This window comes from Megalops cyprinoides, chromosome 5 (assembly GCF_013368585.1).
Source record: "Megalops cyprinoides isolate fMegCyp1 chromosome 5, fMegCyp1.pri, whole genome shotgun sequence".
In the NCBI taxonomy this organism is placed as follows: domain Eukaryota; kingdom Metazoa; phylum Chordata; class Actinopteri; order Elopiformes; family Megalopidae; genus Megalops; species Megalops cyprinoides.
In genome coordinates this window covers 11222327-11240080 of record NC_050587.1, presented here as the reverse complement: position 1 = coordinate 11240080, position 17754 = coordinate 11222327, and the positions used below count along the sequence as shown (strand labels likewise).

Below are 17754 nucleotides of genomic sequence, written 5' to 3'. Positions count from 1 at the left end.
ACCTTCTAATTCTACAAAATTGCTTTTCATTTGCAGCCTGCTTTTGAGAACCCCAACTTCGGAGGAGAGTCAGAAACGTAGGAACTCGGGTGCTGAACTCAATGCTTTCCTGTAAATTCCCAAATTAAACTGATCGTAAATCACAAGGGCTAGATAAGTGTATCCAGTTAGTATTTGTCGCACCTTCAAAAAAATCAGCATGTTTTAATTGAGCACTTCAGGGCAAACTCCAGCATCTCTGAAATATTAGGTTATGTGATTTGATACAAGCTCATTCATTTGTTTCACTATTACTCTAGTCATTTTTCAAATGTAAATAAGTGTTTTGTTGTGCAAGAAGAAAGATATGGTGTGCATTTAGTCAGTTCATGTTTACAATGAGATAAGCCTGTAGTATCAACTTAATTATTACTTTGCCAATGTCTAAAACGGACCGGAAACAAAATGTCGTAGATAGTTGAAATATGTGTACTGGGGGTGGTTTATTAGGTTAAGTTTTGCTCCACCTGCATTTTTTTTTTTTGTAAATTGAATGAACGACGACAGTCAGAGACAGCATGTTTTCCCAACTTTATTGCTTCCTTTGAAATATTTTACATTACAGAGTACTGGTCACGAAGGTGGACATTTTCTGTTGGGCCATACACCAATTTGCTCTTAAGATCTGTAGCAGGCCAGCTACAAACGTTTCGCAAAATGGCTGCTTAGGACAAAAATAAAGAAGGGGTAGGGCGTGGGGAGTAGGGGAAATTTGTAAGAGTAAACCAAAATCTCTATTTGCTGTCAACCAGTCTTTATACATTCCTGTACATTGCTGCTCAAACTATTTACATATCTTAAAGGCAAAAATTCTGAAAATTACAAAATATTTCAGCACACTTTTCCCCATAAATGAATAAGTATATGACTTCAGTCCTTTTTGTGTGTCCCAAACTATATTCAATATTTTGTACGTGTGAAACGTACTGCCTTTGCTTATGGTAGTATGCTCACAGTCTGCACAGTAATTTTGCCTCAAAAACCTGAAAATGCAAAAAGAAAAAAAAAAAAAAAACAGAAAAATGAAGTGTTTATGTTGGTGCAAAAACACAATGCTATCACACATTGGTTGCTGTTCGTTTTTGATGTGCAGTATTTGACATTTTCTATGAAGCTGAGAAACAGAAAAAAAAAAATACACAGAGTATGTTTAATTACACAAAATGCAAAAATGTAAATACACTTTACTTGGGGAGAACTCAATAAAAAACGATGAACCTAAAAGCCGTAGTACCTCTGTACTCCTTTCATACCTTCCGAAGTTGTGCAGTAAAATGACAAATACAAAAAAACATACCTTCTTTTTGTGCTTCATTGCAGCCCCCACTGCGTCTTCACATTGAATTTCAAAAGGTCTTTTCCAGTAAACCCCAAAATGATTCTTCTTCCAGTCCAGTCTGCAGGTACACTAACACAGTTCCGAACCTAATTCGACTTTTAGGCTCCAATTATAGTCATCAGTAAACCGGCTCAACACAGCTGTCTAGGCTATCCTCCAGTCTGTTGTTTCCAACAAAAAAATAACTCAGGAATCATATCGATATACTTTCTCGTTAAATTATTGCTCTGTACCAGTGTTTTACCCACAGCTACAAGAAACCTTTGTCAGTCGTACTCACTTTGTGGTGTTAGGGTTTATTGTGCAACTGCTCACCTTTGCTAGAAACGCTGGAAAGAAACAAACTGCTCATTCATTAACCCAAAAGTACAACTGACACAACTGATATTATCCGGCTCCAGAGCAGGTAGAACAATTCTCTCCCCGCTATAAGTACAATATAAGTTTGAATGGCAAAGAACCAAGTAGCACATGGAAATGAAATTTCAGAATATTGATTGTGATGCAAAATAAATAATGAACAAATCCATTTGGTCATGACATTAAACTGCATTTCAATATAGCAATAACACAATCATGTATATATATATATGACTTTATAATACCTTCAATACACCCACAGTAATGAAGTCAACAAAGATGACCAATGTGAGCCAAAGGCTGTTGAAGATAAATGGACTGATTGTTTCCCCTTTTTGATCCTTGACTGAGTTAAGAGACCGGCTGCTATGAAAACTGATATGAAGGGTACGGTCATATCCGACTTCAAACTACAGTATTAAGCAAAGCAATTTAGTAGTCCACTGTGTAAAGTAGGCACTCGTAAGAAATTGGGCACAAGAACTGTAGATTATGGCCAGCTATGTTTAGGTTCACTCACTGAAACAATCCCCCATGATCCCTCTAAATTTAAGCTCTTATCTAAAGCTGTTCAAGCCCAGTCAGAGAGGTGCAGTATTTTTAAAATAAAAAGTTTTAAGACTCATAGTTTGATTACATGTTAAGAACATTTTTGACTTGAGCATTCTCTAGTAGACCTGTAAAAAAAAAAAAAACCTTTGTGATTTCACTATGACCATGTCTTGAAGTCTGGGCAGTCTTCCGGGCTTGGGTACTGTACATGATTACAGGAAGTGACATCAGAGGGGTGGGACTGAATGCATCGATCACGTGATTTCCTGTCGGTACAAACAGTCAGGTTTCCCCAGCCTTTCCTCACACGCCACAATGACAGAATCCAGTAAAGCAACGTTAAAAGGGGATTTGAAGTGCATTTTAGGCTGTTTTCTGATTTCTCTGTGCCTGTGCTTTAATACAGGAGAAAAAGATCATGCTTTGGGTAAAAAACAGTACTGCGTGCTTCGCAATGCTATTTTTCTTATTCGTAAGACAGAGACAATGACAGAATCCACACTTTTGTTTCTATTTTTTTTCCTTCAAATAAGGACAGATTTATACAAACACAAGAATCACCCTTTAGAACCAGGCAGATGAATTGGAGTTCATTAATAACTGAACTACAGTGGTCTGTTGATATATACAATGGTTACTCTGGGTTGGGGAAAAGAAGCTTTAACAGTTTTGATAATCTAAGGCACACATTCAGGATTCACTAGAGTGTAAAATGTCTCACTATATAAAAACCTGGGAAATGTACAATTTATGCACAGGTGTAACAAAGGGTGTAGACCAATTGCAGTCCCAAACACTGACCTTGGGTCAGTTACAGCTATTTCATTGTCAATGGTTGGCGGTTAGGATTTGGTTTGAGTAAGCAGACAATGTGTTATTGGGGACTGAATGTACCAGGAGCATATTTAAGTGTCTATTTAATTATGGAAGCACAATCCAATCCATCAAGAAGTTCAGACTGCTACAAAAGCCCCCAATTCAGATCTTGCTCAGGGTGCAGGGCAGATGAGGTAGAATTACTTCTGTCTGAACACTTGGTCCTGGACAAGGGCTCTGATATATCTGCTTTGTGCATTATTTTCCAGTACTTTTACATTCCAATGAATGGGAGTTCAAATGAGCAAAATATGCAAAATCCACTAAACGTAACCTTCCACTCTGGCAGAAAATAACACAATGGAGCCCATCCCAACGTAGCACAGAGATTGCCCCCTCTCTCTCTATACCTTTCCCTAAAGCAAGGAAGCTGAAACACATTGTCCATTTTTGCATTTATTCCTGCCTAGATTTATACGGCCTCCGTAAATTAAATATGCCAATTAAAAAAAACTGCCTTCTTCAAAATATACTTTAAGCTCCTGGGACCCTCTATAACAGCAACATGTCTGATTACTTTAACTGATAAAATAGGTGAAAGAGAGGACAAAAAAAGCTTGCTTTACTCTTGTTGTTATCTTTAACTCCCTGCCACATATACTGGTTGCTTGGTGCACTGCTGCTTTCTTTAATATGCACTCGGACGCAGGGCAAAAAGTCATCAACTGACCGCTGGCTTCAAACATTTTCACGTTAATACCTAGAGTTCATCAAACTAATGATTTCATTAAATAATGTCAATATATTAATAGTAATAATAGAAAATAATGATAATAAATAACCACAGGAGAAAAACATTGGCACCCAAAATAAGTTTGAAAGGGGGAGGGGAAGAAAAAAAAAAAAAAGAATTACCCAGTGCTCCATCTGACCCGACCTCCCGCTCACACACAATGCCCCCAGATCTTCATGTGACCCAGAGACATGAACATCCCGTTATTTCATCAGCCAGTTCTTGGATCGGGGGGAGTGTTCGGGGTGACGAGGGGGTCCAAACGGTGACAGAGGCAGGCTGTAGGACGGGGACAGTGGTCTGCTGTCTGTTCATTCCCACAGGTAACGCTCCGGCCATCCCGTGCGGGGTGGGTAGGCATGGTGTTTCCGGATAACGTGTGCGTGTGCCGTTCCTGGGTTCCGAACCCCCCCCGTAAAGGCCGCGCTCCGAGGACCCTCCAAGGACCCGGTCCGTTCCTCTGACAGCACGAGGGCTGGTCTCAACTGCGTTCCTCTCGGAGGAGGGGGACATTTTCTGTAAATGGAGACCGGTGCGGCGACACAGGGCTGGTACCCAACGGTATAAAGGTGGATTCCATTACAATGAACCCAGTTGTTTTTGGTACAGACACACCTAACCCATTTCGTTCTACAGGCAGGGCGAAAAAAAAATATATTAGCAGAACTCAGGGCAGGCTTGGTTTCTTGATTGACGAAGTGCAAAGGTTGGGGGGGGTCAGGGTCATAGGTCGAGGGTGGGGAGGGGCCAGGTTTGAACGCGAGGCGAAAGGGTTTCTGCGGGGGGGGGTTTTCGACAGGGTGAGGCGGGAGTGGAGTGGAGTGGGGCGGGGGCGGGGGCAGGCCGGTTGCTACGCCGCGTTGGCGTCCAGTCTCAGCCAGTGCAGGCCCTGGCGGGTGTAGCGCACCAGCGAGGTCATGCTGGAGGTAAGGCTCAGGGCGCCCAACGTGGAGTCCAGCTCCAGCAGCAGCCCTGACAGAGAGGCACAAACACAGGCACAGACTCAGCCGCGTCGCCTCAGAGGGTTCGCCTCTCCCTGCGCTCAGCAACGGCAGACTGCCATCCCCATCTCGGCTCCTTCACCACCAACTGACCTCAACCGCTCCACAAACTCAAAAAGACTATATAAAAACTGAATAACTAATGGTCAATGGTGAAAAGTCAGCATGAAACACTGGGCTGTATTTACATTTACATTTACATTTATTTCTTTAGCAGTGTTGTCTTTATGTTTAAAGAGGTCAGCTGCAAACTGCCCCAGTTAATTAGTCCCCCAAAACTATGTAAACTAAGCAAACTATTACCAGTGGGTTTCTTCTATAAACTGCACTCACAATTCCTGGCTTTACATGTTATTTGTACAGTGCTACCCTCTGGTGGTAACACCATGGATAGCAGCTGGAGAAATATGTTTAGGTGCAAACAGGAGTGGCTCCTGGCGCGCCTTACCGCTGCCTCTCTGAGCCAGCGCCTCCGCCTGCTCCCAGGTGTCATGGGCGCTGAGGAAGAGAGCGGTGATGTTGACGTAGGAGGAGGCCACCTGCTGGATCACCTGGGGGATGGCCACGGTGGTGACGGTGCTGCTGTGGTTGGAGCCCGGCCCGGAGCTGGCCGAGCTGGCCGGGGATGGCATCGGGGACATCGGGGAGGGCGTGCCCATACTTCTGTGTGTGTGGGGGGGACAGAAGTGGAGGGTGAAGGAGATAGAGACAGACAGAGAGAAAGAGAGAGGGTGGGGGAGAGAGAGAGAGAGAGAGAGAGAGAGAGAGAGAGAGAGAGAGAGAGAGAGAGAGAGAGAGAGAGAGAGAGAGAGACGGACGGGGGGAGAAGGAGACCGAGAGGGAGAGAGACACAGAGAAAGGGAGAAAGACAGAGAGGTCAGCAAAAACAGTAAGAGGAGAGGACAAGGAGGATGAAAGAGGTAAGCAGGAGGAGAGAGAGAAAAGGGTTAGTGTATGAGAGAGGAGAGGACAATGGAGAGATGCATGGAGAGGGAGAACAGTGGCAAAGCAGAGTTTCCGAGCGAGGGGGAGCAGAGAGTTTGACAGAGAGAGAGAGAGAGAGAGAGAGAGAGAGAGCGGGGGGGGGGGGGTCTCTGTGACAAAGCTGGCGCACCTCGACAGTCACATATGGCTTCTCCTGCTGTTTCTCTCATCTGCACCAATATCAGATTCCAGCTTTACCAGTTCTTTTTTTTTTTTTGCTGAATACTAACAGCCTTAGAGAAAAGTGCTGAATCCTGCCCAGAATTCTGCAGGTATTAATGACACAGAGAGGAGAGGGGCGTGTGTACATGGTAGCCGTTCCAAGAGGCCGGTTAAAAGGACCCTAGTCCTTGTGTGGGCATGAAGCGCAACACTTACTTTGAGACACATGGTGAGGGAGCTCTGGCTGACCTTGAGGAATTCTGGGAAACAAACAAACAAAAAAACCCCACTTTTTACCTGTCCTCTGCATTCTCCAGAGTGCACACTTGATGATTAATTATGTGCCTTAAATTTATGACACCAACATGGAATAACACACAAAATATTATCAGTGACTGCAATGAAAATACAAGTTAAGAGACAAAACATTTTATAAAAGAGATTTTACCTACTATTTGAGAATGTTTTTTAATGTTACTTTATCAAATTCATACTCAACCCAGATTTTTAATGGCAAACGTATACCCATGGAAATCTTTTCTTTCATGGAACATGAAATAATGCTAGCATTCAGGGTTAGCATTGTTTCTTAATGCTATATTCACATTAAACATTTACCTGCTTATAATCAGCATATACTAAAAACATTGGTTTCTACTGGCGTTCACCAAGACACTGGTTGACCAAAACTGTTCAAACCAAGACATGGATTTCTTCATAACAAGAGTAAATATTAAATCAGTAGATATATTCACTAAAATGTTTATTTTACTTTATCTTATCTTACGATTTCCTGTTAAAATTATCTTGCATCTTAAGCACTGGTGCGTCTCACGCAATGGCAGATAGAACAGTGTGTTTATATGTAACGCCTGTGCGTCTGCCTCCGTGAAGCCTACCTTGAAATGCTCAGAGAGGGTTCTAGAATACTTAAGTGCTGCTTCTCGTTTGTAGCGGAACATGGCCATCTGCAGAAGGGACTGGCATCGCATGCTGAGGAGACGAGAAGGAGAGAAAGGCAATGTCAAGTTCACGGCTTCCACCTTAGAATTACCGCACGGCCACAAAAAAGCTTGTGCGTTTGCTATTTCTGTGATTGGATTCCCATTCGAGGAGCTTTTCGGTACGCCGCTGTGTCCCGACAGCTGCTGCTTTGAAAAGGCTCCCCGTTTCATTTACGTTTTGTTTTGCTTTGTTTCGGTTCACCTCAGGTTGACACGTACCACAAAACGGCAAAGTCTTTTTCAGACGCCGGGGCCGACGGGTCCAGAGAGTTCTTCAGCTTCAGAATGAACCTGCGCGACGGGAGAGAGAGAGAGAGAGAGTGTCTTTTGGGACTGTCTCTTAACCCCCCTCCACCCCCTGCTGCGTTTCAGTTCCAGCGGGATGGTTAAGCACTGTTCCTAATTTAACATCATCGCCATTTGACGGTGACTCATCAGAGGAGAAACGTTTCTCGTTCTGCTGAAGAGTGAAACTTTGGGAAACACAAACTCGTACAGCTACAGCTACATCAATATGCTGAAAATATGTATATTACTGCCATTTTGGTATACTGCACAATATTTCTGCTTTGAATTGACATATTTTAAATGTATTTGCAACACATTCTTGGGCTAAACAACATGTTTCTCAACACACTACAACAGATTTCATTTTCAAATGGGAATACAACCGTGCTTGTAACCTTTAAGGTGAGGGCATAAGATTAGCTTAAAAAAAAGGGTGGGGGGTATTACATATCTATTATGACACACTATAGTTTGGGGAAGGTAAGGTCAAATGAGGTCAGAGGGAGTGAGTCTGAGCCACAGGAGGGCTGACATGGAGGACAGTGTCCGTGTCTGAACTGTGTCGCCGCATGAATAATACAATGAGTAGCTCCACCTCCAACCCTCCCGCAACCTTCCCGCAACCCTCCGCCCCTCTGACCTGATCAGGTCCACCGTCTCCGAGAACATCGTGTACGCCGACTTCGGGGTCTGCGGGTCCGTCTCCATGGCGATGCCGCTCTCCACGAAGGACATGGCGGCGTCCAGATAGTTGAAAGCTTTGCTGACCTTATCCGACTAAACAGGAAAAGAGAAAGAGAGAGAGAGAAAGAGAGAGGGAGTAAACAACATGCTCGGTTAGGTTTTTCTTTAATTCTCGCCCCCGGGTCCTGTAAAGAGGGGGTTTTGGCAAGTGGGGTTGTGCTTACCGTGGCATCCGCTTTGTGCTTCAGTTTTTTGGCTTCCTTCATATGATACTCCACAGGATACTGCCTGTAAGGGAGATCAACAGACAACTTTACAACCCCACAGATCCACGGCCAACACTCGGAAGCCAATAAAGGATTCCCTCTGTATGGAGTGGATGACCCGTTCCTGTAGCGTTATTACTACTGAAAATGAAGTATTTTTCACACCTGTCTTCAAACTTCAGGAGGGGACGGGACAGAGTGGGGGCTCCAGCGGGCTGGACAGGCACTGAGAATTCAAAGCTACCCTTCGGGGCTTTCTGTCAGGGATAAAATGTGACAAAAGAACGTTAAAAGCACAACACGCACTGCCAGCCATGAGCAGCAGGGAGAACTCTGAACAAAGTGCATTTACACACATACAGGTTTATTATCTGTATTGGTCAAACACACGCACAGACACACACAGACACATACGCAACACCCTGACAGGTTCTGCTTTAAGACACTTGAAAGAGTCCCACCATTGGTACAACATGTCTGTACTGCAAGAGGGTCTTTCCTGAGAAAGGTCCAATAATTTACCCCTGAATGTTCAACAGTCAGAGGGCTGTACGTTTTAAAGGAGTTTGCCTGACGGTGACCGACGGGTCACTCTGGGTTACGGTAAAGTGTGTCACGGTTCCCCCCAGAGAGCCCCCATCCTCTTGCACACCTTGCCGGTTTTGGGGTGCTCGGAGCGCTTGGCCGCGCCCTTCTTGTGCTTGGCCGGGGACTGGCTGCTGTCCCGGGACGCGCCGGCGTCGCCAGCCTCGTCGCTCCGCCGCTTGTGCCCGGGTCCCTTTGGGAGTTCCTGAGTGACGGGCTGGCTCTTCGACTTCCTCTTGTCTCGCTCCTTACCCGCGCTTTTGGGAGCCCTGCGGGGGCGAGAAGGCGAGAATACAGGCTCCGGTACAGGAGTGAAGGCAAACGGAGATCCTACATTCCTGTCCAAACATGCAGGTTATGCTCATCACCTGTGTCTGTCTTAGAGATATTCTTAAAGGTCTAAAATCCTTAAAACTGACTAACAGTTTCATTGTATTGTTCATAAGATTTATCAAATTAAATTCAAATTTCAAAGCAGAGCCCAGTGCTCTCAATGAATCCTGAACACTAGAAAATAAAATCAAATAGCAGACAAGGTACTGCAGCACAAACAAGCACCTCTACGCCACTACTGTGGATTTACAGAGCTAAGAATATGGTGTCTGAGCTTTGGACCAGGACAGAGGCTGCAGTTCATTTTGGGGGGGTTTGATGTACTCACTTGGATTTACTGGAGCTCTGTTCCAAGGCAGCAGGCTTGGCTTCTTTGTCCAACTTTGGCTTCTTTTTCGGAGGTGCCCGTCCCTCCTTCTCGCCCTGTAAAATAACGCAGCGGTACAGCCGGCGTTAATGCTTTTCTCTGGGGTGACCCCTTTCGCATCCTTCAGAAAACAACCTCCAGCTGCCAAGTTCCGCTTCTGCTGGATCTGGGGCAGGAGCGCGAGGGAAATGCTAACGCTCCTCAGGTCTAGGGGCACGCCCTGTCGAGGCGTTGGCTCGCGAAACAAAAACAACCCTGGCCGGACCGTCTTGTGGAGCGCTCGGCAGTACCAAATACACAGGAAGTGTGACACTCTCTTTAAGTGCGCCGTGGCCAGCCGAGGCCAGTGGGAAATGTGGGCCCTTGGCTGGGCACATTACAGAAAACGCTGTTAGCAATGCCACCTGACTGCAAACTTTGTGACCCCCCTGTTCTAAGGGTAATTCAAAGTGGTTCTGGTTTTCTGTAGACTGATGACATCTTTTCATGCTACTGACTAAACTGCTCCGGCTTAAAAGAACATTGCAATCTCTTCGTTCCACGGGGCTGATTAATATCTATCATAGCGTGATGCATTTGCTCCCTGACTCACTAGTCCCCGGGCATTTATGTAATTCTGTCACTGAATCACTAAACTGGCAATCATCGGCACCACTAACGGATAAGTAACAGCTAGGGAATTACACCCCGGAGTAGTCTTTGACTGGATCTCGCAAACTTCAAAACAGACACTTATTTTACACTGAAGTGCTAAACTTTTTTTCTTCCCGTTTCGTGCGAGGAGATTCTGAAATTTAACCCTTGCTGTTTAGAAGTGACAGACTAGGAATGTGAGGGAGGTCTGAGGAGAAAATGTAAGGTAATCCTCATTTCAGCCCATTGTTAATCACTCTATAGCCCTGGATGTGGGCCACCACTACACTGAGCCTCAGAGAAGTATGAGACTACATGTGTATGAGAAGTCTCAACCCACGGGTCTTTTTCTGCAGGCTTGGAGAGCAGTGCTGCGGCCGTCTCCATCTTCCTCTCCCTTTTCTGCCTCAGGCCTCTTCCCCTCTGCAGCGTCGGGCCCCCTGGCAGCGGGGCAGGCCGCTTGGACCCGGGGCTCCGGGACCCTGGAGAGCAGGCTGAGCTCGATCTTCACCACCAGGGCGCGGGCGGGGTTCTGCGCGCTCTTCCGCAAGGCCCCCCGCTTCCTGTCCCCAGACGGGGAGAGCCCCCGGGACTTTTTCTGAGCCGGCTTCTCCGGCCTGGCCGTGCTGGGTTTCGGCGGGGGGGACAGCGGCCGGGCCCGTGCCGGGCTGGGTGACCCGCCGTGCCCCTCCTCCCTCCCGCTGACCGGCGCCGGCTCCTCCTTGGGGGCGGGCTCTTTCGGCTTCTTCCTGTCTGTGGCACCGCGCTTGGCGGGCTTCTTGCCATCCGCTTTGGCACCAGCCTTCTCGCGCCCGGATTTCGTCTTGACTTTTGGTCTCTCGGTGAAAGTCCGGTCCAGGTCGCGGGGCGCCACCTCCACGCTCTCCACCCTCAGACCCGGCTTGGCCTCCTCAGGCTGGGGGGCTGACGCTGCCGCCTTGGAGGGGTGCTTGCTGCCCACCGTCTTCCGCTGGCCCCTGTCGGTGCGAGCGGGGGACTTGTGCCGGCCGGGCTGGCCGTGCGGGCCTTCCTTCGCAGGCTCGGCCTCATTGTTACCGAACTCAGGCAGGAGAGCGGGGATCTGAGATTTGTAGTCCTTTGCGGGACCGGCTTCCCCGTCGTCCTCCCGCTGCTCCTGCTGCTGCTGCTGCTGCTGTTTGGTGGCTGGGCTGAGACTCTGGGCCGTGTCACCCTGGCTGTCTACATTCGAGTTCTGCTGGTTGACCTGTTTCAACCAGTTGTCCAGCTGCCACTTGTTTGCTGTAGGTGCATCAGCCTGGAATAAGAAAACAGAAACAATTGCAAACTGGTCAATAACCAGACCAGATGAACAAGTACTGCAGTTTTGGGGCTTTCAGCTTCTAGCACCATTTAAACATTCACTCTTCCAATAACTTATTTTTTCAATGTAATGGTAAAGGCAGAAAAGCTTTTATATGAATTGTATGAATTATGAATGAGACCCATAAAAACAAACACGAAGTCCAGATGAGAATTCACAGTGGGGGAATCACGAACTGTGACTGTCCCTGCTCAAGCCGGAGCAGAACACACTGCCGCATGTGGCGAGTCAGCTGGGCGAGCGAGGCACCATGACAACACGCCACCGTGTCTGAATCACTCTGGCTCTGGGGGGGGGGGGGGTGTGTGTGTGTGTCACGCTGGCTGACCCATTTCTCCCCGTCCCTTAAAGAGGCATCTGCTCTGAACGCGCGCGGACGTCACCGCGGCCTCAGCCGGGACTCCTCTTCTCAGAAAGAGGAGCTGACACTTCATCCCAAGCTCTCAATCCCCACCTGCTTTTCTTTGTCTTCTTTTTTTTTGTTTTTATTTTTAATCTGTCTTCCCTCCTTCCTCTCTCGGGTCCGCGCTTCGATTTTTCTGTCACACCCGACACGCCATGCCCTTTAATCCTGAGTCTGCAGCAAATTTCTTATTTATTTATTTTGTTTATCAGCCTTCTTGCTGGTTTCCTCTGTGAGTTTTTTTTTTTTGGCTTAGACTGAAAATCCCAGCTGGGAGGAGCACGTCTCGCTTGCACTCCGAAAGTGGAGTGTTTCAATCTCCTCTAGGGCTGGCCACAAACGCAACTGAATGGAAACTGCGAATCAAAACTCTCTCGCAACGTGAGAGATTCGGCAGCCCGCGAACAGATGCATGCGCTAACAAACAACAGGGGGTGTCTGGCAGGTGGTTTTAGAAGGAGCCTTGCAGGGTGGGGCAGAGGCACAACAATTTTGGGGGCGGCAGTGTAGCGTAGTGGTGAGGAGCAGAGCTTGTAACCGGAGGGTTGCTGGTTCAATTGCCTCGCTGGGGCAATTGCTGCTGCTCGGCCTAGAATTGCCTCAGTAAATATCCAGCTGTATAAATGGATAACATGTAAAAACTGTAACCTATGTAAGTTGCTCTGGATAAGAATGCAGACAATGTAACGTGGTGTAATGTAATGTAAGGTCCTGCTTTGTACCTTGGGCGCCGGCGGGTTGCTCCTCTGGGGCGGGGGGGCCTCCTCGGCGCCACTCTCGCTGCTCTCGCTGTCCGACTCGGACCCTGAGGTGCTCTCCGAGTCGCTGGAGCTGCCGGACTCGCCCCCGCTGGAATGTGCCGACACCGCGCTGGTGCCCTGGACCACTCTGCGGAGGCGGGGGGGGTGGTGGGGCAGCAATTAGGACAGTGGGACAGACCACAAGGATACAGGTGTGTAAACAGTACATTTACAGCGCTGTTTGCCTGACGTATGCCGTTATCAAAGGCACACCCACTGCTGAGAATTCCTCCTCCATATATTCTTTCAGACTGCGGTCTTTCTTTTTTCTACATTAAACAGGATGTAGATAGTGCACCTGCAAAACCGTCGAAAACAATCAATCCCACCCACATCCCCCTCCGAGTTCATTCAGAGTCCAGTGTCACAGTGCCTGCGGTCCTATCGTTTACTCTCCCTGCAACTCCTGAGTGGAAGAAGCCGGAGCACAAAACTCTGAAGTCCAAGGTCTCCTCCTCCTGGCTTATGCCAGTGTAAACAGCGCTGGGGCTCGCTGGCTCAAACGTGAGATTTTATCTGGCTATGAACGCAGGCACCGCGGGATATGGCTAGTATAGTGCTGGCGATAAACACCTACCCTCAAAATCAGGCACACGACAGCACGGACTGTCACAGAGGCCAATAAATACACAAAACAAGAGCAAGAAAAGGAGCTGCGACTACTTTGGTAGCGCAGTTAATTTGTGCCATCTAGAGGCAAACAAAGGTACCGTTGTTACTCTGTGGGGAGCCACATGTTAAGCGATTTAGTGAGGGACACAAATGTTTCTCTAGCTGCTTTACTGCTTAGACATCCAAACTAAGACAGCCAAACTAGTTAATCTGCTTCTACTGTATGCACAAGACATGTAGCATAAATTTTTTATATTCACAGCGAAGTCTTAAACTAAACTCAACAAGGTGCTTGATCACACTATATCATTATATCTTTTAACAGGCAGCTGGAAGCTTGAGTGGATGGTCAAAATTATATGGTTCAACACGTTTCAGGAAAGGTTACTTGACCCCCGTCCTGGAAGGACACAGAGGCTGAGAGCTCACTCTTCTTCTGGCACGGAACTACCTGAGTCCTGAGCAAACAAATTCAGGTTTTAAAGCATTTACTAACCTAACAGCAGCCAACTTTTTAAAGCAAAGTATTCCTACCTTGTGACAAGAAAATAGCAGCAATTTCCTGAGCAGTTAAACAAGAAATTTTGAAAATAAAACTGTATATAGAGTTTGCAGACTGTATCCAGGTCATATTAATAAACAACAAAGCCACTTTTACACTACAGCGTACTTGACCTTAGATGCACGGCTAGAGAGTAAAACTTCAATCTTTATGTCTACAGCCCAGCAGGGCAATCTTCCAATGAAAACAAAGAAACCTCCAGGATCTAGGCGTTGCCTGCTGAAGCATTTGACCTTATGCGCTTTCTAGCCTTTTTACCTCTTACAACCAGCTCAACACCCACTCTGTCTACTCTAACAAAGTCTTTCAGCAAAAAGCAATTCAGCCACAGCGCAGTATCAGTGGAAATTTTTAAGCTGTAGATTCAGAGTGCATTTCAGTGATGGCTGACACTGACACCAGGGCTTCTTACCAAGGCCATACACTCCAGACATGAGGATCACGCACCCTTGGAACTATTATATTACCTCAAGATATTTGGTGGAACTCTAGTCGTGTAAACTCCCGCTAAGGGAATGAGTAATACGGAAAGCTTTGCGAGACTAGAAATTGAAAGTGACTTTCAGGGAGCTAGCGATTATAGGGAAATTGATTCCATACTACATAACCGACTGCCAAAATATTTCTTGAAGTAATTTCAATAATTCTATACAATATAACTGAATGCTGGAAGGTAAAATGTTTTGGCATACTGCCTTCACCGGTGAAACAGTGTTTGCTCTTTAAAGCAATGTGAAAAGGATCAATTGTAACTACATTTTTACTGGGCCATGTCATTTGTTGTTTTGGTATCCATGCATGTTAAAATACTTTTTTTCCAATTCTAGTGAGTAATGATAATTATATGAGTAAAGAATAGTGCCATAAAATCTACATATGTCATTCACAACCTGTGACCTACTGATCCTGTTTTGCTGTAAGCACACATCCCATACCTAAAATGAAGGCCAAGCTCTTTCACTATTGAACAGCTGGGTTTTGTATCTATTTTATGGAACTGGCAGGGTGATAACGACAAAATTAGCAGTGGAAAATGGTAAAAGCCAGGAGAAAAACAAAAGCGGGCTTGACCCTCCGAATAACGTAAGGAGGACACAGCTGCAGAGACAGAGGGCCCCTGGAGGTGCAGGGCTAATTTAGCAGAGTCTTTTGGGGGAGATCTTCCTCCTCACCTGTCTGCCCCTGCTATAAATACACAGGGCGCTCCCAGTGTGCCTGAGCTCCTGAGGAACCCCTGCAGCTCAGCGCCCTTTCCAGGAACTTCCAGGTGGCAGTGAGGAAACAGAGCCGTATGTGTAACTGCCAGCATCCTCTCAATGGAGACTTTGGCATCTACAAGGCAGGACTAAACCTTGCTGAGATTTCTAATAATAACAATACTCCGAATGCTTTTGTGTGGTTTTATCCCTTTCAGCGGTTTTCATCCCAAACCACATATCGTTTCCTCAGAGAAAATCTGGCTTGTATCTCTTTCAGGGTTCAGAGTTAACAGACCGAATCGAGGTGGCGGAGGCAGGTGGATAATTCTTTGAAATGGACACAGAGCGGACAGACGGCACAAAAGGTCACTCGACTTTGGCCACGTGCCTTTGCTGGAGGCTGCCGCAAAAAGAGAGCACGGGCCCATAATCGCGGGCATCAGCATGTGTCTGCTAAGTGCTGCCATCAATCACAGATAATCCACATTACTCAGTTACCAATTAAGTCAAAGGATCAACAGGTCATCAGGCACTATCAAAGCGTGGGCAATAAACAATACAACCAAGGCAGCCACTCACCAATAACAGAGAGCGGAATGCCATTAATTATGTAAGACCGCATATTCGGTATTCACATATTCAGGACTCGACGATGCACCATCGAGGTTCATCAAATACAAAAGCTGAGTGACACTATGAGAAGCAGCGCTGGCCACAGCTAAGGCATGTTACATATTTAATGCTGTCCAGTGTCAGCCCGTGACCCGCCGGCGAAACACTGCAGCACAATCTGGCTCGAAGCCTTATAGCTGGTGGGACTTTGCGAGAGAGAGCATGAGACCAGTCCGTGACTGATGGCGAGCGATTAAAGGAGGCTGACCCTGCCGTTTCCTGTCTGCTCTCAGCATGTGACCTTTACAAGGAGCCTCTCTGTGAGGTAACCTAATCCGCTCTAGCGCTTGGACTCCAGCTCCAGGTTTGGTGCCCTAATGAGCCGCCATTTCCTCTGTCTTTACTATGGGGGCCGAGAAGGCCCATCCCCTGACCTTTCTGACCGAATGGGGAACGGGGGTGGTTGCGTGTGTGTGTGTGTGTTTGTGGGGGGGTTAATGGTGAACGCCGAGGTTTATACTCACGATGATCCCTGCTGACAATTCGACGACGGTGCCTTTGGAGAGGACCCATAGCGTTCTGCAGGGGGCAAGAGAGAAACATAAACCTTATGGCACTCCAAATACCCTTTCCAGGTTATTAAAGGTTTGCATCCCATCTCCCGAAGCCTACAGGAGCTTTGAAGAAATTAAGGAGAGGAACATCTCAACCCAATAAAATCTTTAAGGCAGGCTGAAGCAACTGCAGAGTTTTCTGGTGCGCAAGAAACAAGCTTTTGTTATTCACGCACTGGCTGTTCAATGTGTGGGAATGGATATTGTGGTGATCAATGCGGCTTTAACGACAGGAGCTAAAAACCTTACAGTGTTTTCAACAGTCTGGCAGAGATAAATAAAAAGTAATAGCTAACATGTAACTTAAGCTCAGGAAGTTGGAGCTTTGGGTCGCTTTGATGTAAAAAGCCTTCGGGACGGTTTTTAAGTCTCCCCCCCGCCCCCCTTTGCTGAGCCTGATATGAACTGACACCAGCGGGATCTTTATCCTTAGTTCTGTTCTAGTGTTAATCGGGAAGAGAGGGCGACCAGCTGGCATTTGCAGCATACCAAGGAAGTACAGCTACAGAAAGAGAGAGAGAGAGCATGCCGTCAACTGCCAAGTGTGCTAATAAAGTTTGCTTTCAGAGAGCATGTTTGTTTTGAGGAGAATGCTGCTGGGGCTGGAATTATGTAAAGCACTCAATGCATAATACACCCACTGTACACACAAATCCCTTGGGTTTCACTTACTTTGTCCCGAAAAACCAGAATGGACATGCTGTGTTTCCTAAAAGGGGGGAAAAAAACAAGGAAATTTAATGTGATGTTTTGCATTAAAAATGACCCTACACATCCTACATGCTGAGATAACTCAAGTCACCTGATCGAATTGTTGCGTAATCACCTGACATTTTGCTTGAATTACTTGAAGTTACAGTAGATGGGCCTAAATGCAAGAGAGACTTGTGAAACACCTTTCTGCCAATTATGGTTGCTCCAGAGGAATTAGACAGCCATATATTTTAACCTTCTTTAACCTCCTCAAAGAATAATAACTACACGCTTTCCAGGATGTACTGCCTTCCATGAATCCTCTTTGGCAGACGGGGATTACAGTCATAGGCCATTCTAAGTAAAATATTCCACCAGTGTAACTGACCAATTAATAATTACTCAGGTGGCAACAGATATTAAAATGAAAGACATTCCTGCATCTAAATGGTATATATTGTGCAAGCTGATGCATGCTACGTGCTATGTTCCCTCATCAATTGCCACATTGTATATTAAGGGTCTGTGCTCCGTCACATGAGAGACCAATTACGTGGCAGGAGACAGACTACCATGGACACTTAAGTATCATGAAAGTATCCTCTAGTCCTTGTTTTATTGGATTACAGGTCTTCATTGGGATAATTTTTTCAGCAACAGAGCCATTCCTGTTCGGTGACAACCAACTAGAACGATCATCTGGGATATTAG

At 46.5% G+C, this 17754-nt stretch overlaps 1 protein-coding gene across 1 annotated transcript in view; it reads right to left on the bottom strand.

Annotated features, from left to right (window-relative positions):
• Positions 1-2003: 2003 nt before the first annotated feature.
• The window catches only part of aff1 (AF4/FMR2 family, member 1), a 49582-nt gene continuing 33831 nt past the window's right edge, over positions 2004-17754 (bottom strand). The window contains exons 6-19 of the mRNA XM_036528821.1: positions 17023-17059; positions 16261-16315; positions 12674-12839; positions 10547-11482; positions 9535-9629; positions 8941-9142; positions 8454-8545; positions 8247-8310; positions 7979-8115; positions 7270-7341; positions 6946-7039; positions 6263-6306; positions 5349-5563; positions 2004-4871 (exon numbers count right to left, since the gene is read on the bottom strand). Coding sequence (XP_036384714.1) covers positions 4750-4871; positions 5349-5563; positions 6263-6306; positions 6946-7039; positions 7270-7341; positions 7979-8115; positions 8247-8310; positions 8454-8545; positions 8941-9142; positions 9535-9629; positions 10547-11482; positions 12674-12839; positions 16261-16315; positions 17023-17059 — 2331 coding nt within the window. The 3' untranslated portion in view covers positions 2004-4749. The remainder of the gene's footprint in view (positions 4872-5348; positions 5564-6262; positions 6307-6945; positions 7040-7269; positions 7342-7978; positions 8116-8246; positions 8311-8453; positions 8546-8940; positions 9143-9534; positions 9630-10546; positions 11483-12673; positions 12840-16260; positions 16316-17022; positions 17060-17754) is intronic.